At 38.0% G+C, this 22231-nt stretch overlaps 1 protein-coding gene across 1 annotated transcript in view; it reads right to left on the minus strand.

Annotated features, from left to right (window-relative positions):
* Nucleotides 1-1040: 1040 nt before the first annotated feature.
* The window catches only part of map3k5 (mitogen-activated protein kinase kinase kinase 5), an 86950-nt gene continuing 65759 nt past the window's right edge, over nucleotides 1041-22231 (minus strand). Inside the window, exons 16-30 of the mRNA XM_047388226.1 lie at nucleotides 20444-20571; nucleotides 20033-20169; nucleotides 18106-18211; nucleotides 15629-15786; nucleotides 12593-12770; nucleotides 10289-10306; nucleotides 9677-9854; nucleotides 8400-8568; nucleotides 8118-8303; nucleotides 6331-6436; nucleotides 5385-5628; nucleotides 5152-5264; nucleotides 4059-4180; nucleotides 3864-3940; nucleotides 1041-2142 (exon numbers count right to left, since the gene is read on the minus strand). Coding sequence (XP_047244182.1) covers nucleotides 2082-2142; nucleotides 3864-3940; nucleotides 4059-4180; nucleotides 5152-5264; nucleotides 5385-5628; nucleotides 6331-6436; nucleotides 8118-8303; nucleotides 8400-8568; nucleotides 9677-9854; nucleotides 10289-10306; nucleotides 12593-12770; nucleotides 15629-15786; nucleotides 18106-18211; nucleotides 20033-20169; nucleotides 20444-20571 — 1981 coding nt within the window. The 3' untranslated portion in view covers nucleotides 1041-2081. The remainder of the gene's footprint in view (nucleotides 2143-3863; nucleotides 3941-4058; nucleotides 4181-5151; nucleotides 5265-5384; nucleotides 5629-6330; nucleotides 6437-8117; nucleotides 8304-8399; nucleotides 8569-9676; nucleotides 9855-10288; nucleotides 10307-12592; nucleotides 12771-15628; nucleotides 15787-18105; nucleotides 18212-20032; nucleotides 20170-20443; nucleotides 20572-22231) is intronic.

The raw sequence follows: 22231 nt of genomic DNA on the forward strand, positions 1-22231 counted from the left end.
GCTGCAATTGCTGGCAACGGTGCGTCCATCAACAAATATGACTTTATAGATTAAGAATAAGATGTCCTCAAAGTTCACGTACTAGTAAAAGTAAATACTTTTGGCAATATAGTGTATCAAACCCCAACTAGATTGTGTTCCAGGTCCAACTTCGAAAACCAGTTGGATCTGCCAATTGATGCTCAGTGACCAGACTAAATTTAGCAACAATTCAAGGATGGATGGAAGCCACTGAGTTTCCATCTCAGAAGTCCTTCTTCTGTGGACTTACCTGTAACTTCTTTTCCAACTTCAAACTTGGTAATTACAAATACAAATAGAGCCTATAATTACAAATGTATTGTAAATATAGGCTCCATTTTTACTTCAACAATTAGATAGTGCTAATAAGTAAGAATGTTCCAGAATTGCCCTGAATTTAGCTCCATCGTTATTACCATCATCTCTGACCAGCTTCTGTTTCTCCTGAAGCATCCCCACAGAATGATGCTGCCACTATTGTGTTTCATGGTGGGTATGGTTTGTTTGTTTCCACACATAGCACCGTAAATGTGTTGACCAAAAAATTTGATTTTGATCTCCTCTGACCAAAGGAAGAAAGAGTTCTTGCAACTCTGCATGACCAAAAGTTCCCCTTTCGACAAATTGTCCCACCTAAGCTGTGGATATTTGCAGCTCCTCCAGAGTTGCCAAGGACCTCTTTGCTGCTTATCTGACTAATGCGGTCCTTGCTCGGTGTGTCAGTTTGTACAAGCATGTCTTAGTTGGAGTCCAGTTGCAATTCTCAAATTAATTATCTACAGTAATTCTCTGACAGGCACAAAAAGTTTTGAATCTCTTACTAATTCATTCAGAGTTCACGTTCTTTAGCAAAGAAACACCATAGTATCTAAATGTCAGGCTGAATGGTGAATTACAAGCAAAATACAATTTTAATGTTGCAACAGGAAAATAAAGAATTCAGTAATAAAGACCTTTAAATCTTACATCAGTGTACATTGACTATATACTCAGGAATCTGTAAAATAATGTTTCACACATTTTTCACAGCTTCAACATGAACATTTTTATTTTACCAATGGCACAAAAATCTTGAATCATCTTGAATATAAAATGAAACTGACAAACTGTTCATGATTCTTTCCCCCATTTCAGATAAACTAGTTAAAAAAAGACCAATAAATTTGTTTGCATTTCAGAATCTTCACCACAAGCTACATCTGACTCAAGGATTACAAACCAGATATAAACACAACTGTGCCAGTTTACAACAACAAAAGCCAATGATCAGATCATGTTATATTAATTAATTACCAATTGAATGCTACTTCCTATGACAGCTCAGACTAGAAAATACAATAATACACAATTCATCTTTCCTGTGTCTTCATTTTATAGACTTGGTCCAATTGACATGGCAGTTTGGCTATACTTACCAATATCTTCTATGAAGTACATAAAAGTCATTCACACTTGATGTATAACACATTATTTACATGAAAAATATCTTTAGCAATAAAACTGAAGATTTGCACCTTAAAAGGAAATGTAAAAGAAAACATTTAAATAACAAAAAAACAAAAACAAAACAAGGAGAATAAGCCAACATGTTTCGCAGTACAATTAAATATAATCTGTTTAAATAAAGTAGTGATCAGATTTTGTGATTAAAAAAATTAGTACAGATGATGTTGGATGTAGTATTTTGTATCTCAGGCTTTTAAAAAACGGTCAGTCTCCATTTCTGTAAACGTAACATAAAGAACTAGAGAAAATGCTTTGTTTCAAACAAGCTTAACCTCTTAGTAATAGTTTTCTTTTGTCATTGCAGACCGGTAACAAAAACAGCATCCTTTATCCAACAGTCTTATCAAACCAAATAGCATTTTTTTTTTATGGTTTTAAAAATCTCCAAAAGTTCAGAATCTTTGTTTTAAAATTAGAAAAACTCTCCAGAAGATTCTTGTGTGGTTGGAAAGTTGTCCTGCACTCCCAGTGAAGGCAGGTTTTTCTTCTTCCTGAAGGTCTGGTTGTTCCTATAAATACTGAGGTAAAAGATGGAGGATGTTGAGTTGTTGGCGTCAGGCTGGCTTCTGCCTGAAGTCTGTGATGGCCTTCCACAGTTTACACAAAACTCCACCTCTGTTGAGGTGAGAGAAGAAAAACGGCAGTTAGCTCAAATGGTACAGGAACTGGTACACTGCATTTAAACAAATATGTTTTTAATCTTGATTTAATGCAACTTAGGGTTTCAGCGCTTTTACAGTTTTCTGGGAGTCTATTCCAGATTAGTGAACCATAAGCTGCTTCTCCATGTTTGGTTCTGGGTATGCAGAGTAGATCACCATTAAGTAAATAACATGAATAACTCACAGTCGAAAAATTAATGGGACAACAGACACTTGATGGGGCAAGTAAGAGAACATGGTGTTAAAATGCTTACGGTTATTTAGCATGACCACACAAGATTAACAGTATTAAAATTAACATTAATAAATTCAATCAGTGCAAAAAAACTGAATAAGAATCAGGAAGCAATTTAATGGGCTGGATGAAACAAATACACAAGTTTGTAAGCTTGTGCATCATTGACAAAGACATTCATGGACAACAAAAACACTGAACAATCAGCAGAACCAATACAGTGTTTTATTTTTGTGTGCTAAACCGCTGCTATACTATGTTTGTATGTATGTATGTATGTATGCATATATATATATTAATTTATACCATGGAAGGCATTCTCCCTAAAATGAAACTTAGTTCTTCCACAGTGTATTCTTTATCATGACCGCTAGGTGGCGCCACATATTCCCATATATTCAAGGTCTGCCCATACAAACTTAAACAAAAACATAAACATAAACAGGCCCTGACAAATTATTTATACCCCTTGGAACTTTTTCCTTTTTTGTCAAGTTGCAATCACAAACATCTATGTATTAATTTGGGATTTTATGAAATAGACCAACACAAAGAATTGCATAAGTTTGAAGTGGAAGGAAAATGACCAACTATCTCAAAAAAAAGTTTTATTAAGGAATATCTGGAAGTGCTACATTTGTATTAATCCTGGTTTTACTATGATACCCCTAAATATAATCCTGTATGTACCACATGAAGGGGACCACAGCAAACACGAGAGATGGTCAGATGAGACCAAAATACAACTGCTTGGCCCACATGCAAACTGATGTGTGGCTGAAAGCTAACACTGCTCAGCACCCCCCTGAACACAATAACCACAAAGTACAACATGGTGATGGCAGCATCATGCTGTCAGTTTGTTTTTCTTCAGCTTAGTCGGGAGAATCTGTTTACAAGATACCCATGTATCCTTTTCCTTTCACTTCTCCCTTATGTACTACTTTGTGTTGAAACACTGAACCCCGTGGTTGTAGTGTGACAAAATTTGGTACAGTTTGAGTGGTACGAATATTTTCAATGCAGAGAATTGATACCTAATTGATTTTTGATCAGATTTAGAGTCACTTTCACAGCAGGACAATTTAGGTTCAAGGACTATTGTACTTCCTGACCCAGTTAGAACTGATAAGCAGAATTCACAGAAAATACTATTTATTATCTCTGCCCTTTACAATAAAGTCAACGACCCATTAGACTTCTGGTGCCAATGGGGAGCTGCTAAATGCAAAGGTTTCCTGTGTAAGCAGAGTAAAACACCACAATGCAAAGTGTAACACTGTGCAACAGACAGCTGTCACAGCTTCACTTCTGTATTCCTGTATAGATTGGAGCAGATGTGAGTGTTTGCCTGCATTTCTGTGACATAAAAATGAACACAGAAGTGAAACTGTGCCTCAGATATAAGTTGTTACGTTAAGGAGAACATGTTTTACAACCTCAGTCTTAAACTCTTCAGGTCGTCTCTTGTCACATAATGAAGGATGTCATTTAAAGTATAGTCCTCGTTCAGTATCTAGAAAGAATGACAAAAATAAATATATTTTAACATCCTGCTGTTCCTGTAACGATGTAAAAAACAAATAAAATGTCCTTGATGTAAATATGGAAACAGTGATTGCACTACAACCCACCCTGTCTATAGCGTCTTGGTCAGCACCAGAAAGCCTCAGCCATCTGCTCAGCTCGGGGTCTTCATGTCTCTCTGCAGCTTCACTTCTCTGCCCCTGAAGGCCCTCTGAAGCTGTGGCGGGTTCTAAAGCAGAAGATATTAATGTAACCTTTTTGGGTCCATTTATTTAATAAAAAAATACCCTGGAAGATGTTTGCTCAATCTTACAAAAATAAATAATGACTGCATTATTTTATGCATTTATTCAATAAAAGCTAATAAATATAAGGCCAAATAAATATTTTGTCAAGTGTAAAAACTGCAACTCCCAAATTCGCCACATGGGATTGGCTGACTACTAATGCAAATCAACAAATAAGTAAAATCTCACAGTGGAAATGTCAACTTAACACCATAAGGAAATATATTTACTTTTTGCTAAGAAAAATATAAACTGTTTTCACTAAATCCAGCCATTTATAACAACTGAGAGAAGGATGGCATACATATAAAACATGTTATTGAGCAAAAATCAGTTTCAGATGATTTTTTACAAAAACACTATTAAATAAATAGTTTGTCTGGTAAATAATATGGCTGCATGGTGGAACAATTGGTAGCACCAGTGCATAAAGAAGGTCCGTTGTTTTAATCCGGGCCTGTTTTACTAAACTTCTTTAAACCATCCTAACTTAAAAATAGTTTCAGATGCAGAGCGTCCCTTTGCACCAGTATGTTTAAACCTGGGCACAACATCTGCAAATAGTTTGCTTGAAGGAAGGCAAATGATAAACACATTAGAAAGCCTGGAAGTGAACAATATTTTCATTTTTGAGTTTTAGTCGGAAATCCTCCAATTTGCACCCCCAGAAGGTGATAAGGAAGCCATCATAGTGTGTGATGTTCATGTACTGATGTGTACAGAGTGTTTGGTTGGATGATGCACAAGAGTACACACTTCACACTTTTATTTATCCTGTCTCAACATCTTTCACACAATATTGTTCTTGTGGTGCATTCAACTTAATCTTACCGGTGAAACACAGCGAGGCTGCAAGCTGTGCTAGTTTTACATTCAGGGAGAGCAATAATGTAGGTGTTATCAAAATGCAAACCTGCAGGCTCAGATCGCATCCTCAGCAGTCTGATCTCCTGTTCTCTTTCCTCCAGCACTTGTTGCAGGATGGCCTGATACTGTTTCTCCTTCTGCAGTAGCTCTTCTAGCAACCTGTAATCAACCAGGGAGATAGAAAACACAGAGGAGCTTTATTTAGCAAGACGACGATCAAAAATGAACAGATCAGTGGCTCATGACCGGAACACTGCTGTAGGAGACGTATGAGTTTACCTGTTGGTCTCCAGCTTCATCCTGCTCAGCTCCATGCTCACGGAGCGCTGTGCATTGTGGGACTCGTGGGAGACGGTGGAGCTGAGGGTGCTGACTCCCGACGTGGCCACCGTGTCGTCGTGAGCGGCGACGGCTGGTGTGCGGCTCTGGTGGGTGGAGTTTCTGCCGGGCTCCGCGTCGTCGTCTAAGTCGTCCTGATCAGCCGGGTCGCTTACTGAGGTCAGGCTGAAGTGAGGCCTCAGTTCTGAAATCAAGACAAAAATCTCCTGTTTACAATACAAACAACATGATGGAAACTCTGCTGTTTTTCTGGCTACACAGGTTTTGTTAAAAGCATTTTTATGACTATTTGTCAACTCATTTCAAGAAAATCCTCCAACAAAAAGAAATTTAAACAGTTGTGCAATGGTTTAAGTTTGTTTACAGTGTGAAGTGGGAACAAAGTGGCAACCTGACCACAGCCATTTACAACTCACTCACTGAGATGATGATGCAACAAAAACTCGACCCTTGACCTGAACAATGATGCTCAAACTTACTCCCTGAATCAAATTTTAAAATAGGACTATTCTTAACACATTTTATGCTATTCTATTTTATACATGTTCTCCCACTATATAAGTACTAATTCTATATTTTTCAACATTACACTATATGTATTATGTTTATAAATGACATCTACCATAAACTTTCAACTTCATTCTACTTCTTATATTATGTTGATTTAATAAATAGTGAATTGTATGATAATATAACCATCTCTCCTTAGTGCTTTTTTCCTCAATATGTTGCCTGAACACAAATTTAAGCTTTCCCCCTTGTTATTCTTGCACAAAGTCCAGCTTTGTAATCAAACAGCTCATGCATTCATCACTAAGTTGTGCCCATGAGCAGGCCGGCTCCAATTCAATTAGAGGGGCTCTGCTCGAGACACCGGGGATGCTACCTGGCACCAGGATGGTGATGGCGGTCTGAACGGCTTTCCGGATGATGTTGTCCAGAGCAAACATCCAGTGAGGCTTGATGTTGTGGTTTCGCAGGACTTTATTCACCTGGAAATGTCAAGATTTGCATAATCAGAACACTGCCAATATACATTGAATTTATAATATGCTGTCTTCATTTCTGTCATATATTTTCTCAAATAGGTTTTTAAAGCATCCCCCTTTCTATGAATGTCAATGATGGCCAGCAGTAGGCGTCAAAGCTCCAGCTTCTGTCTTTGGTTATGCAATAGCCCATGCCAATCTAAATACAACAATTTGCTTATGTCACGTTTCATCTGCATTTCTAAAGTGGGGATAGCAAATGAGCCTATTTACAGAAGGTGCAATTACTCCTGGCAGATCCCCTCCTTTACTGAAGTAATTTTCAGATTTCTGTCTGATCTCTGTGCAGGAGAAGAAAAGAGGCAGCTTGTTGGTGAATGCAGCAGATGTAGAATGCATGCCATATTCACACCAAAGTGTTTAGAGGTTGACAGAAAGGCGAGAGGCACCTCTGCCCCCAAAAGGGGGATGGATAATAGGCAGGAAATCACATGACTGCAGTTCAGAATCGTTGAAAATGCTGAGTGTTTTTAATCCTTGTAATTTGGAATTACAGTGCCTTGCAAAACTAATGGGACTTTTTTACATACAGTCACATTACAACACCAAACTTTCTTTTTTGGATTATATTGGATAGGTACAAAATGAAACTAGTTGCAATTATTAAAAAAAAAGAAATCTGAAAATGTGGCATTGATTTTTTTATTCAGTCCAGTTTATTTTAATACCCCTAAATAATATTCCATGAAACCAACGGCCTTTAAAAGTCACCTAACCACAAAACACAGTTTCTTTGACAGACTGGGCAATGAAAGCAACCATTGGTCAGAGAAGATGCCTAAAGGCCTATGGTAACTCTGGAGAAGCTGTAAAGATCCACAAATCTGGTGGGAATACTTGTTGATAGGTCAAATGTAAGCCATTCACTCTACAAATCTAGGTTTAATTGAAAAGTGAGAAGAAGAAAATCATTGTTGAAAGAAAGACAGTTTGCAGTTTTCTATTAGACAAGTAGGGGTCATGGCAAACATGTGGAAAAAGGTGCTCTGGTCAGATAAGACCAGAAGTGAACTTTTTGATCTACATGCAAAAGCTGTGTGTGGCAGAAAACTAACACCACATTACTCTGAACACACCATCCAAAGTATTACACAGTAGTGGCAGGAGCATGCTGTGGGGATGCTTTTGTTCAGCAGGACCATGGAGGTGGTCAGAGTTGATGGGAAGATGGATGGACTTAAATACAGGGCAATCCTCCAAGAAACTCTAAGAAAACTGGGGCAGAGGTTTTACCTTCCTGAAAGACAAACAACCCTAAACAAACAGCCAGAGCTACAACGGAGCGATTTAGATCAAGGCAGCAACCACTGGAACATTCATGTGTTAGAAAGGCCCAGTCAAAGTCAAGAGCTGAATCCAAGACTTCAAAAGTGATGAACCTAGATGCTCTTCATCTAATTACATGCTACGCTGTGCTGTTCCATCACATAAAATCCCAGACAAATACAATGAAGTTGTAATGTGATGTGGAAAAGTTCACAGGGTATGAATACTTTTGAAAGGCACTGTAAACATAGATATAGGGTTGCATTAATTTTCCTTTTGTTGAGAATTGTTTTAGTTTGGGTGGAAAGTCTGAGATAAAATATAACAGTATTTAAATAGTATTTCTGTGGAGACTTACAGCATCCTGGAAGCTGAAGAGCACAACCTGCAGCTGACTGATGGCAGTGCTGTCAAAGTCCAGCTCCAGTTTGAGCTGTGACAAGGTGTTGCCGATGATTTTCCTGTCTGCCACGCGGACAAAGTCGGCCAAGCTCACAACAAGGGTGGAGATGTGCTGAGGTTTCAGCTTCCTTTCCTCAGCGCCCTGGAGGTCAATTTGGGTCATAAAAACAGATATGAATAATAATTCGGGAGATGCTGACCCGTCCAACCACTCCTGAAGTTATTGTCCACCACCGACCTGCGTGAGAGCCTCCATTAGGTTGCCTACAACCTTGTCCTGGTCCTCTGTCAGGATGCGGTTCAGGGTGTCTCGCCTCTCGCTGTCCTTCCGAAGCATAAAGAAGCCGGTGTCCTTCTCATCAGGAGATGGAGGTGCGCTGTGGTCCTCGAAGTTTTCCACTGGAATGCTGATAAGAAAAACATCATTCAGAAATTACAGTGGTGTGAAATAGTGTTTGCCACCTCACAGATTTCTTATTTTTATTACACAATGCAGTTAAAAAAATATGATTTATTTATTGACTAAAGCTATCTGTAATAGCTCCCTAAATCTAAAAACTGGCTGACAGTCTCTGCGGAAACATCTGCCACAGTAGGTCAATTGGATTTAAGTCCAGACTTTAACTTGTCCAGTGCCTTTATCTATTCATTTCAAACATTTAGAGGTGGACATGCTAGTGTGCTTTAGATCATTGACCTGCTTTGTCACCCATGTGTGCTTGAGCTTAAAGTCACAAGCTTTTCGGATTTTCTGTTAGAGAGCAACATTTGTATTTCCATCCATTAAGGGAAGTCATCCAGGTCCTGAAGCAACAAAGCAGCCTCATGTTTGTGTTAGCTTTACATCACATGTAACAGTATGCATGCTTCCCAAAAAGTTTCACGTTTGTTTTGTCAGTTCACAAAGTATTTTCACAAAACTCTCCGTGATCATCTAGATTTTTTTTGGGACAGATGTCTATTTTGCGTTCTTCTCCCATAAATGCCATTTTTGCCCAGCATCTATCTAACTTTTGGGTCATTAACATTCACAATATTTGAGGCATTATTAACCCTTTTTACATTGCTAAATGTCTGTTACTTTGTCATTTATTCTTGAATTTCTTTAGAGTAGAGCATGATGCCTTTCTTTTTTCAGATCTTTCGTCCTACTTCATGCTGTCAGACAGGTTCTATTTAAGTCTTTTGGTTTAGTTTCCGAATGTTTAACTAAATGTAGTACTTCCAGTAGGACAAACAACCCTAAACATACAGACAGAACTACCACCAGAGCTGTGAAGGACATAAAAACATAGTTACAAACATCATAAGACAATTATCATCCATATAATTTAGAATTACTCAATCCATCCATTTATATTTTTCAGCACTGTCTACATGTTATAAATATTTAAATTTGAGACTGTATAAGCCATTTACAATGTTAAATAAGCTTTTGAAGTCATGTAGAAGACTGAGTAAGAAAAAAGCCATTTTGACTCCATTGACCCTGACAACAGTTTTCACTAATTCTACCTGAGGAAAAGCGGCCTTTGCCCCTTGATGTCTCTCTCGCTGTAGCACTTGATGCTGGGCTTGAAGCTGAAAGGGTTCGTATTGAGGTCGTTGTCGGGTGAGACGGATCCGTACTCACTGCTACTGCTGGTGTCCTCCACCACCACCGGCACCGGCAGGGAAATGCTGCGTAGGTACTCTGAAGGGCACAGCAAATCCTGCTTAATGCAGTGCCTCAATAACACTTTCAGCACTTACACACAAAAGATCTTGTGAATTGTAACGAAGCAGAAATCCTGTTCAAGTCCCGAGGTAGCAGTTTTTATTCTGCAGTAAAAGGCTTTGAAGAGAATACATCGTTGTTGAAGGATAAGGCAGACAGAAATCTTCAATTGCGAGTTACTTTGCAGCAAATAACAACAGCTTTTTAAATTACATGCTTTTACATTTACAAGTTATAAACAGTTGCATGTGGAAAACGTTTAAAATCTATTTCAAGTTCTTGGAAAGTGGCGGAGTTGAAGAGAGTAGCAGGAAAAGAAATGCAATCTGTGGTTAAGACGCTTGCAAAGGAGGCAGATGTTTCATGCAACTGAAATACAGTTAACAGAAGTAGTTGTAAATATGTCTCACCTGATCCTGAAGAAGGAGCTGCAGGGGCGGAAAACAAAAAATTAAGCGTCTGCAGTTTCATGAGAGCAGAGCAACATTTAAATGTAAAACAAAGAAAATAACGTGCAAACAAGCAGCTCGCCGTGCAGCTTAAAGCCTTTTCCTAGTCTTCTGCACTGGTGACGAGGCACATGTCATGTATTGGACTTTGTTTTTTACGTTTGGGTAGGTATGTTTCCTGCATTTAGAGTTGTCTTTGGTTTCTGATTAGTAGCTTTCTGGTTTATTTTGGATAGTCTGTCCCTTTCTGTTTTGAGTTTTCTTTACTTCCAGTTGTCTTACTGTTTCTGAGTCCTGTTGGTTTTGAGTCTTACATCTACAGGTCCTTCTCAAAAAATTAGCATATTGTGATAAAGTTCATTATTTTCCATAATGTCATGATGAAAATTTAACATTCATATATTTTAGATTCATTGCACACTAACTGAAATATTTCAGGTCTTTTATTGTCTTAATACGGATGATTTTGGCATACAGTTCATGAAAACCCAACATTCCTATCTCACAAAATTAGCATATTTCATCCGACCAATAAAAGAAAAGTGTTTTTAATACAAAAAACGTCAACCTTCAAATAATCATGTACAGTTATGCACTCAATACTTGGTTGGGAATCCTTTGGCAGAAATGACTGCTTCAATGCGGCGTGGCATGGAGGCAATCAGCCTGTGGCACTGCTGAGGTCTTATGGAGGCCCAGGATGCTTCGATAGCGGCCTTTAGCTCATCCAGAGTGTTGGGTCTTGAGTCTCTCAACGTTCTCTTCACAATATCCCACAGATTCTCTATGGGGTTCAAGTCAGGAGAGTTGGCAGGCCAATTGAGCACAGTGATACCATGGTCAGTAAACCATTTACCAGTGGTTTTGGCACTGTGAGCAGGTGCCAGGTCGTGCTGAAAAATGAAATCTTCATCTCCATAAAGCTTTTCAGCAGATGGAAGCATGAAGTGCTCCAAAATCTCCTGATAGCTAGCTGCATTGACCCTGCCCTTGATAAAACACAGTGGACCAACACCAGCAGCTGACACGGCACCCCAGACCATCACTGACTGTGGCTACTTGACACTGGACTTCTGGCATTTTGGCATTTCCTTCTCCCCAGTCTTCCTCCAGACTCTGGTACCTTGATTTCCGAATGACATGCAGAATTTGCTTTCATCCGAAAAAAGTACTTTGGACCACTGAGCAACAGTCCAGTGCTGCTTCTCTGTAGCCCAGGTCTGGGGAATGCGGCACCTGTAGCCCATTTCCTGCACACGCCTGTGCACGGTGGCTCTGGATGTTTCTACTCCAGACTCAGTCCACTGCTTCCGCAGGTCCCCCAAGGTCTGGAATCGGCCCTTCTCCATAATCTTCCTCAGGGTCCGGTCACCTCTTCTCGTTGTGCAGCGTTTTCTGCCACACTTTTTCCTTCCCACAGACTTCCCAGGGAGGTGCCTTGATACAGCACTCTGGGAACAGCCTATTCATTCAGAAATGTCTTTCTGTGTCTTACCCTCTTGCTTGAGGGTGTCAATAGTGGCCTTCTGGACAGCAGTCAGGTCAGCAGTCTTACCCATGATTGGGGTTTTGAGTGATGAACCAGGCTGGGAGTTTTAAAGGCCTCAGGAATCTTTAGCAGGTGTTTAGAGTTAACTCGTTGATTCAGATGATTAGGTTCATAGCTCGTTTAGAGACCCTTTTAATGATATGCTAATTTTGTGAGATAGGAATGTTGGGTTTTCATGAGCTGTATGCCAAAATCATCCGTATTAAGACAATAAAAGACCTGAAATATTTCAGTTAGTGTGCAATGAATCTAAAATATATGAATGTTAAATTTTCATCATGACATTATGGAAAACAATGAACTTTATCACAATATGCTAATTTTTTGAGAAGGACCTGTAGCTGTGTTGTGTCCTGCTCATTAGTTTCTGGTCTGTGTTTAGTTTCTGTTCTGCCATTCATTTTCTTTGGTTCCCTTTGCCGCTGTTCTCTAACTGCACTCTCGGCTGCTTCCACTCCGCTCATTAGTCTGATCTTGTACCACTCATCAGTTCTCCTCAGCATATATTCCCCTTTTGGTTCTTAAGTCACCTGCTCTTTACTGCTCTAGTCTGCATCGTGTAATGCTGCCTTCACCGTTGTCCCTCCATGTTCCTGGTTTGTCTTTTGGATTTAAAAGGTTTTAACCACTCTCTAACTAAACAAACAAAAATATCCAAAAATCCCAAATTAAAGACTACGGTTTTAGCTAACCAGAACTTGCTGGATTGCACCCACCTGCAAGGCCAGTCCTGCTCTTCTTCTTGCGGCTGGTGACAGTGAGGAACTCGTCGGTGAGCAGGTCAACAGCGGTGGAGCGCCGATCCGGGTCGGGCTCAAAACAGCGCAAGATGAAAGCTTTGGCCTCTGGTGACATTGTGTCCGGGATTTCTGGATGAATCTTAAACATACCAACCTGCAAAAGAAGGTCACAACATCTAATTCTTTATGGTGCATACTTACAAAAATGGCCATGTCTTCCTCTTGGAATAAATTATTTATGTGATAAATAATAATAATTTAGAAATGCTTCAAGCCAAGTATTAACTTGCAGCACATTTCAGAAGTAAAAATAATTGCTGCGCTATATAAACAGTTTCTTTCACTAAACCTTAGGTATATTGATTCAGGATTAGACGAAGATCACTCTCTCTCGATACATTCAGCAAGGAAGACTTAAGTGTAGAGCCCTTTTATTGTTTAAGTTAATATTTTATAAATAGTAAAATAACATGAGATATTTCAGTCTTTAAAGAGTGTGTCCATTGAATGAGTAAAACTGCTTTGTTCTCCTTTTAAGGTATACTAACTATAAAGTATGCCTTTGTTATAGATTCACAGTCCTTTAATTAAATCCCATCATATGGAAGCTTTTACACGAGAACCACAATGTTTTCCAGACATCTAGCAACCCCCCTCTAGTCCTTAATGGGCTACAAGTGGTTAGAAAAAACAATTTGCTGGTTTGGAGAGCTTTAGCTTCCCATCCACAATAGATATGCCATGTAAACTCACAGAATAAATAAATGAAACAAAGAAAAGTGCACGCCAGCTTGTCAGAGTTCCTCCCATGAGGGCACACATGTCTGTTTGTGTTCAAACAAATGTTTGTGCATGGATTGTATTTTGGAGTTCCTACTGGTAACACAACGCAAGTGATTTGGTTTGGTGTTCATAAAAAGGGTGTCTGAGATGTAAGATTCCTCAATTATTATTTGATACACATTCTTGCCAGCTTCAGCCACAATCTTCACAAGGTTCTGGTGTTGATACACACGTTTTACACCAAAACATGTTTATCTCTGCGCAGACAGAATCTGTCTCCTTCCTAAACATTGTGCTCTTGATATTTGTACTTGCTTATAATTGTTTAACAAAAGAACATGGAACCTTCAGGCATCTGGATAGTGTATCCAAGGATATACTATCAACATGCCTGAAGATCTACAATTCTCTTCCTGATATCTTAGCGGTTTTCTGTTGAGGTTTCAGAGGTGTCAAACAAGCAGGCAGTGTGTTTCAGGTTTTGGCTTGAAATAATAACAATAGGTGTGCTTCAATTTAACTCAAAAGTTGTGATTTAACCCATCAGCAGCTTGCAAAGCCATAACATCATAACCAGTGCTTTCCAGCACTTTAAAGAAAGTAATATAATAATCTATTCTAGAATTTAGCAAAAAGAAATTATTTTGGTAATCCTATCTGATGTCAGACAAAAAAGGTTATCTTTCTTTTCATAAAGTATAGGTAAATATATGGTATTAACTGTATATTCATTTTGACTTAGCTTTTCATGTTAACTTTCAAAGCTAGATAAACTTACTTACTTACTTGCATGACTTTGCAAATTTCTTGATTCATGGGCCCTTTTCAGCACGACAGAGCCGGTGATTATCAGCTGGCTTCATGTTAGTTTAGGTCACACTTTCTCGGTTAACATTGAGTGTGACTTTCATTGGACGTGTAATAATGGGAGCTTTTAGTCTGCATTGACAAGCTGGGAGCTTGTATTTCACTTTTAGTGAAATAATTTACAAATCAAGACAGACGGGATGAACTGGTTTCCAGAGCGACTGCATCTAATATGATAACAACATGTAGGTGGTGATGTAGTCTAACATGAAAAGCAACAAAATAGAATATGAAAACGATTACATAAAAAAGCATGAACCATTTAAAGTCCTGCAAGCTGATTACATCTAATCAAATGAGACAACAAAACCGGTGTTGAGTGATCATCTGATGATCATCTAAAGTTTACAAGTTGCACAAAAATTAAGGAAATTCAGGAAGTAGTCTTAGCTTCCTGGAATGTACAAAACAATTATTAAAGAGCCAAAATAGGGATGCAAACACCAAAACAAAACCTTTCAGTTTGAATAATGACAATTTTGGTGACTGGGACCTGATGCTGTTGTCGTGTTCATGCATAAGATCTCAAGAGATAAATCTTGACGGGACATTTATCAGGTTCGGGAAAATTGTATCTTGCTTTTTTGCGGACGATGTGTTTCTGTCACCAACTTCTAGCCATGAGCGTTAGAGCACCTTGAGCTAGAGCTAGAGTATCTTGGTGTATTCAAGAGTGGTGGTATGGTGGAGAAATGCATATGCTATCATGTCACACTGTAAAAACTGATAGCCCCCTTAGGTTAAATGGACTTATTTTATCTCTTAAACTCTACTTGTTAGTGAGTTTTTTAACACAGAAGGTAAGTGTGTGTTTTCCAATGTTTAACTTACATTTGTAAATTGCATGAGCTGATTCTAAAGAATAGGTCACTCATGTGGGAAGGCATCAACTTTGACAACACAAGTCATTAAACCACAGAATGGCTAAAGACAGATGGAGTAAATGCTTCAGAAAATCCCAGGTCAGATCAATTCATGAGAAGGAGCTTAAATCCAAAAACCCACCAGAAACAAATGGAATGATACAATCCCTGCAGGACTGTATCATTCTTGCAGAACAAATGCAGCTGCTGAGAGTCAGACTAGACAAGGAAAGCAGGTTTCACACTTGAAATACGTGAACAACACTCTGATGTACAAGATGGAATAATTTAATTTTGGTACTTTGGGGAATTTTGTGAAAATCTGATTCTGTTTCAGGTCATTATCATGCAGAAATGTAAAAAATACTGACCAACAGTACCACTGTGTGCTCCCAGTTATATCTATTAACATTATCACAATTTGTTTCAGACGTCTACTGAAACTGTTAATCTATAACTTGCTACAGCTACAGAATATGTTGCAGCTAACATCTCTCACCTTGAACATGGCAGCTTGTGGTTCTCCAAGTTCATAGAATGGTGGTTTACCAGTTGCCATCTCTATGATGGTGCAGCCCAAGGACCAGATGTCTGCTGGTTTGCCGTATCCTCTGGGACCTTTGTCTATAATTTCAGGGGCCATGTATTGCAATGTACCTGAAGAACAAATAATACACAGATGATAAAGATTTGCTCTGCGTTATTGTACACACTGAATAAATAAGCAACTAGTAAAAATATTCAAATCCCTCTGAACTTTTTCACACTTTTTCAAAGTACAACAATTAACTTGAATTTATTTTATTGGGATTTTATGTGATGATTTAAAAAACAGTAGTGCATAGTAGTGAAGTGGAAGGAGAAGGAAAGATGGTTTCAAAAAACCTTTACAAAGAAAAATCAGAAAAGTGTGGACGCACATTTGTATTCAGATCCCCTTTACTTTGATACACCTTCAAAAAGCATGTGCAAACTATTTAATAAGTCATATAACACGTAAAAAATATTCCATATTTGTTTAACATAATATCAGTGTAAATACAGCTGTTCTGTGAAGGATTAAGATGTTTGTTGGAGAACATTAGTGAACAAACAGCATCATGAAGACCAAGGAACACATCCGACAGGTGAGGTATGAAGCTATGGAGAAGTTTGAAGCAGAGGTAGGTTCTAAAACAATTTCCCAAACTCTGAACATTACACCAAGCTCTGTTCAGTCCTTTATCTGAAAATAGAATGAAAATAGTGTGGCACAATTTCATAAACTGCAAGCTGGGCAAAAAGAAGCAGCCAAGAGGCCCATAGTAGCTCTGGGGGAGCTGCAGAGATCCACAGCTCAGGTGGTTAAATCTCCATCACTCTGACCTTTATGAAAAAGTGGCAAGATGATATAAATCTATAAGAAGTTCTATTTAAATATTTGGCACAAGTTATGTAGGTGACATAGAAAACATGTGGAAGAAGGTGAGACTGATGTTTTTTTGTCGACATGCACAACGCTATATGCAACACCAAACTTAAGCTCACATTGGCCTAAACACACCATACCCACTGTGAAACTTGGGGGTGGCAGAATAATGGAGAGGATAGCTGGTCAGAACTGTGTGAAGATGGATGGAGCTTTATACCGGTAAATCCTGGAAAATGAGATGTTTGAGGCTACTAAAGACTTGTGGCAGAGGCTCACCTTCCAGCAGGGCAACAACCCTAAACAATCAGCCAGATCTACAATACAAGGGTTTAGATCAAACAATAGGTATGTATTACAATGGCCCACTCAAAGTCTAGCCCTAAATCCAATACAAAATCTGTTGCAAGACTTGAAAACTGATGTTTGCAGATGCTGCCCATCTAATCCTTAAGAGCTTGAGCTATTTTGCAAAGAAGAATGGGCAAAACCTTGATTGTCTAGGTGTGGAAAGCTGGTACACATACCCTAAACGACTGGCAGTTGAATGCAAATGCACACCAGACTTGAGAAGCAAGTATATGTTTTCTTCCACTTCACAGTTCTGAACTACTATATGGTAAACCATAATATAAAACCCTATTACAGTATCTCGAAGTCTGTTTTTGTAATGTGAAAAAGTTAAAGGGATATGAGTGTATGTTATCTCCTGGTCTGAAAAAGCCACAAACAATAACCTTTAACATTGTGTGTGTGCCCAAAAGTTCAAAAGACACAGTACAAAGTGTATTACAATCTGCATCAGGTAACAGAAACGTCATCACTGTGTGAAAGAACTGATGTCAAAACCAAAAATAGCTTGCATTAGAGATAATCACGAATCAGTTCAGCTGTAAAGTGATGACACAATTCCTGAAAGTCACCATTCAGGCCAGAAATGGGTTAGTGCTTTGTGTGAAGTAACAAGTCAGAGTCTCAGTGCTGCTCTTTAATCCTGACTCCAAAGAAATATTTTCTCATCCCAACTGAAAGGACTCCTTTGTTTTATTAATAACCTGCTAGGTGCTTATATGCTCCATTTAGACGCCTGTGCATTCAGCTAAAAACAGCTACTGACGCATTTATATAAGGCGTGGGTTGGGACATCAAGGAGAAGCCCAGTTTCCTAAAAGAGCCCCACCTTTCAGGGTGAGTCCCTGTCTGCTCCAGCCAGCAGTCAGTCGGTCTAATTCATGAGGTCAAACTGAGCCACACTTGGCTGCTTTTGTGTAGACACAATCCTACTTGATCTGACCACAGGCTCAAAGCCAGCTTCTCCAAATAGAAACAGCCAGCTATTTTAAGGTCATCCCTTGCTGTTTAAATAAGGAACACAGGATTAACTCCTTGAAAAAGGGACAGATAGAGGAACAGTCATTTCAGTATAGACAGAGATACTTGAGGCTCAGTTTTATTTATTGCAAGAGATGAGCCCAGTTTTTCTGTTTTGGAAGGCAGGCAGAAATCTGAGACACCTCTAGGTTGTGAAGATGTTTGTTTAAACAGGATGAAATGTGGTTGGTCAGTACCTGTAAAGGTTTCAGTGCAGGGATTGATTCCAGCCAATCTTTTGGATGTGCCAAAATCTGATATCTTCAGTACGCCACTGTAGGTGTTAATGAGGACATTATCTCCCTGTGAATAAAAGAAAAAAACATCAGTAAATAATACACACCTAGTCTGCTGCAACATGCTTGCAAATTGCTAAAAAGTACAAAGTATCATTCATGCCACCATGCCAGAGACATGGACGAGCTTCCAAGCAAAGCAAAGTGAATAACATTGCAAGCAATGTTTATTTGACCACGTTGTTAAAGGAGCTGAACGTTCAGGAAGTAGGTTTCTGGATCTAATGGCTGCCGATGAAGGAGAGACTGTTATTAGTGTTGGTTTGTCAAAGCTTTGAACAGGAAGACCATAATTTAATCAGTATAACCTTTTTAACCTCATGAGGTATTAAGACATTGTTTTATTCTATAAAAAGCCAGAAAGTATTTCATTCATTATGTTTTTGTGATAAACATGAAAGTTGGCATTGGGAATTTTAGCATTATCTCTGTTTTCTACTTTTAAACATCATGTTAATACCTTATACCAATAAAAAAACAAAGAATATTTATTAATATGGAATATTTATTAATAATTTATCAATAGCAGTATTTATTTATTTATTCAATTTTGAATGAAATGGCTCTCCATACTTTATATGTACGAAATATCTGTTTGACCTGATTAAAGAGCACACTTTGCCATTATGGCACGTGTTGTGAAACCCGTTAAATAAATTCATATTTTAGTGCCTGGTTGTAGCCTTATTTGTCACAGCTCTGAATGTTTTAAACAGTTTAATTATCATTTTCTTGTAACCATTTATGTATGAAGACCAACCCACATTTGCCTTCCTTGAATGACATAATCTCTTGTCTTCCCCATTTTTAAGTGTGGCTAAAAGAAGGGGGCTTCTGTGTCACTTGATATTTTTAAACTGGGCTCACATGGAGTTACACATTAATAAAGGTGAAAGACATTCTGATCAGCTTATAAAGTAAAAACTAACCCTAACCCTTAAAAAATGCCTCAGGTACCACTCTTTTATAGGAACGTTTGGGATTTCTTTTGTAAAAAAAAATGTAATTATTAATTTGCATTTTTTCCCTAACAAATGTACCCAAATTAAATATTGGATAAGAAATATAAATTGCAGATTATGCTATTACAATAAAATACTTTTTATACGTACATACATTGTATCTGGATTTTAAAGTTTATTTTTTAAGAATATATTTAGTAAATGTTCAACAAAAATACAACTTCTGAGGGTCAACAGGAACAAAAAAATACTGAAAGTTAAACCTTTTTATTTTTAGCAAAACACTCAAGCAATGTTTAATAAGCAAGAAGAAAAAATGTCTAACAATAACAGATTAAATGGATAAATTGAACCGCAAATCTTTCTATTACCTGTACAGATTCTTTATACTGAATGGAAAAACAAACTTAGGAAAAATCCAATATTTTCTCATGCACTTATCGGTCTTTCTTATTTGCTTTAACTGTCTAAACTATTTCCTGAAAAGAAAACATTCAAAAATCCATTTAGATGTATTTCTTTTAGTTTTTATAAATATATAAAGAAATATTTTTAATGCATATAATCAAACAGGAAAACTTGTTTGATATAAAGAAAATACTCTGTTAGTTACCTGTAATAGTTCTTCACCACCAAATTTTAATTGATTAAAAAATTTATAGTTTTATATAGAATATACTGGTAAAAATAAAATGTTTTGCTAAAGCAAACCTTATCATGAAGTTTGACTGTTATCATTAAAGTGAAATCAAAGCAAACAAATGTCCTACTGTGAGATATACACTTTCCCACCATATATTACGCGTTTTAATATAACCTTGGGTGAATGAGTGACAAATATAGGTGTACATCACAGTAACAGCCACCTTAATGTCTCTGTGAGCTATCTGGTTGTCGTGCAGGTATTTGAGCCCCTCCAGGATCTGCCGCGTGTAGAAGCCGATGGTGGGCTCGTTGTTTTTCAGAGGGCCCCATTTGGACCTGAGCAGTGCCGACAGGCTCCCTGGACACAAAAGGAAACAGCTCAACAAGCATCCATACTCACTTTGATCTAAGATCAACCGCAGAGGATTGATAAGTCTGAATATTCAGAGTCCATGGACTAAACCGGCAGATGGTTTTTTCGCCTTCTTCCAGTAAAACTATTTTAACTTTGTAGTAAAAAATGTGAAAAAGGCAAAAGTATTAGCAGAACAACCACTTGAACCTATTATTAACCAGCTTTGTTGTTTTGAGTCTGTTAAAACTTTCCACTACAGAGTCCACAGGAGTCTCACCTCCAGGCACCTGCTCCATGAAGATCTTAATAAAGCTGTTCTCGCTGATGGAGCCCAGGTACTGGACGATGTTCTTGTGCTTCAAGTGCTTGTGGAGGGCGATTTCCTCGTGGAGTGGCTGAGAGTACCTGTATCATTAAAAAAATGAAATAATTTGGACTATAGATCATATTTGGTATGTACAGGCCAACATAAACTTGAGAATAAATAGAGAAGTTTGAGTGTCGGAGATAAATGAAGGTGGTGTGCTGGGGTGGGAGAGAAACAGGAAGTCTTCCCAGTAGTTCTGCACATCTTGCAGCCTTGGGTAAAAGAGAAATTTCTCTGTTCTTGCTGAGTATGTTTCAGCCTTCAAGCACTGACTTAAACTTTGTATTAAAAAACAACAAAAAAGGTAATCAAACAAATATATAAAATAAATAACTTAAGTAATAGATAAATAAAACTCAGCAAATACATATTTTTTATAAAGTTCTTAAAAAAATATATAAAATGAACTACATAAAATAAAACAAATTAAACAACACATTTACCCTATTTTAAGTAATGTAATCTAAAGAAGTCAATAAAATAAAATTTAGATTTTGTTCAATTTCTAGCAACATTTCCTTATAACTTGTTTCGTCTCTTACGCCCTTCACTTTAAAAAGTATTCAGCTTTTTAAGACAAAAAGATAAGAAAACAAGAAGAATTTAAATTTGCAACACAGTTCGAATAATGTTTCTTAAAATAAAATAGAAAAAAAATAAATTAAGTAAACTAAAGAAATTAGTAAAAGTTAAAACAATATAATTTTAATTAAAACAGTTTTAATTGAAATTAAAATAATAAATTGAATTTAGATAGACAGTGAATGCAGGCTGGAAATGTTTTCCCTGAAGTTGCATATTAGATATTTTGGCTTTGAAGCAGACATGAAAAGAGGCTCTAGCTGCCTTCTGTTCTGCAAAGCAAGTACATTTTGCAGCTATGTCATCTCAGTGCACATTTTCTTTAAGGTGACAGAAGTAGAAAAGGTAGATCCAGACACCCAAAACCCACCAAACCGAGCTGAGCTGAGAGCGACTCCTGATATCTGAGCAGAACAAAAGATCCCTGTAGGTAGAAGAAATGCCTGGCAGCTATTTCTCTTCACACTCAGTTCCCTGCATGAATCACTCCCTCTATCTGTCTTGAGATTTCTGTCCTCCTATAAATTATTCACACAGAGTTCTCCTCATTCTCTGCAACTGAGCGGCCTGCTGCCTTTCTGATGTGATTAGTGGAACAAAGTGTGGCATCGGAATCGTCTCGTCTGGGAGGCGAGTCTCGCGGTCTGAGATGAGTAGGTGGAACCGCGAGGAGACAAGCATTTACAGTGGAGACAGTGACGGGAAACAAAGGCAGAGGGGTGGTGGAAATATGCTTTCCCAGCTCCTCACTCAGCCAGAAATAAGTTTGCTGAAAGCCAGAAACCACCAGTGATACTGCTAATATGTGTTTCCTACAGGCGCTCAACAGAAATGCTGACTTGGATCAGGGATTAACAGCTGAGGCACTTGTTAATATCCAGTTCCTGAAAGGAGTAATAAAAACATGTGAGATGTCCTGAGGGGGACTTCAAATAAAGACACGCTTAACCCCATATGAATATGAACCTGCATTAAACCAGTTCCCATCAATTTACCAGTGAGATCACTGGATGCTTTAAAAGAAACAACAACAATGTATGTTAATTTTTTACAACTACAGTTGAGGAGATCAGGAATGAGCTTCAGGATACTTTATGACCCTGTTAAAAAAAAACA

Source organism: Girardinichthys multiradiatus, chromosome 15 (genome assembly GCF_021462225.1).
Source record: "Girardinichthys multiradiatus isolate DD_20200921_A chromosome 15, DD_fGirMul_XY1, whole genome shotgun sequence".
In the NCBI taxonomy this organism is placed as follows: domain Eukaryota; kingdom Metazoa; phylum Chordata; class Actinopteri; order Cyprinodontiformes; family Goodeidae; genus Girardinichthys; species Girardinichthys multiradiatus.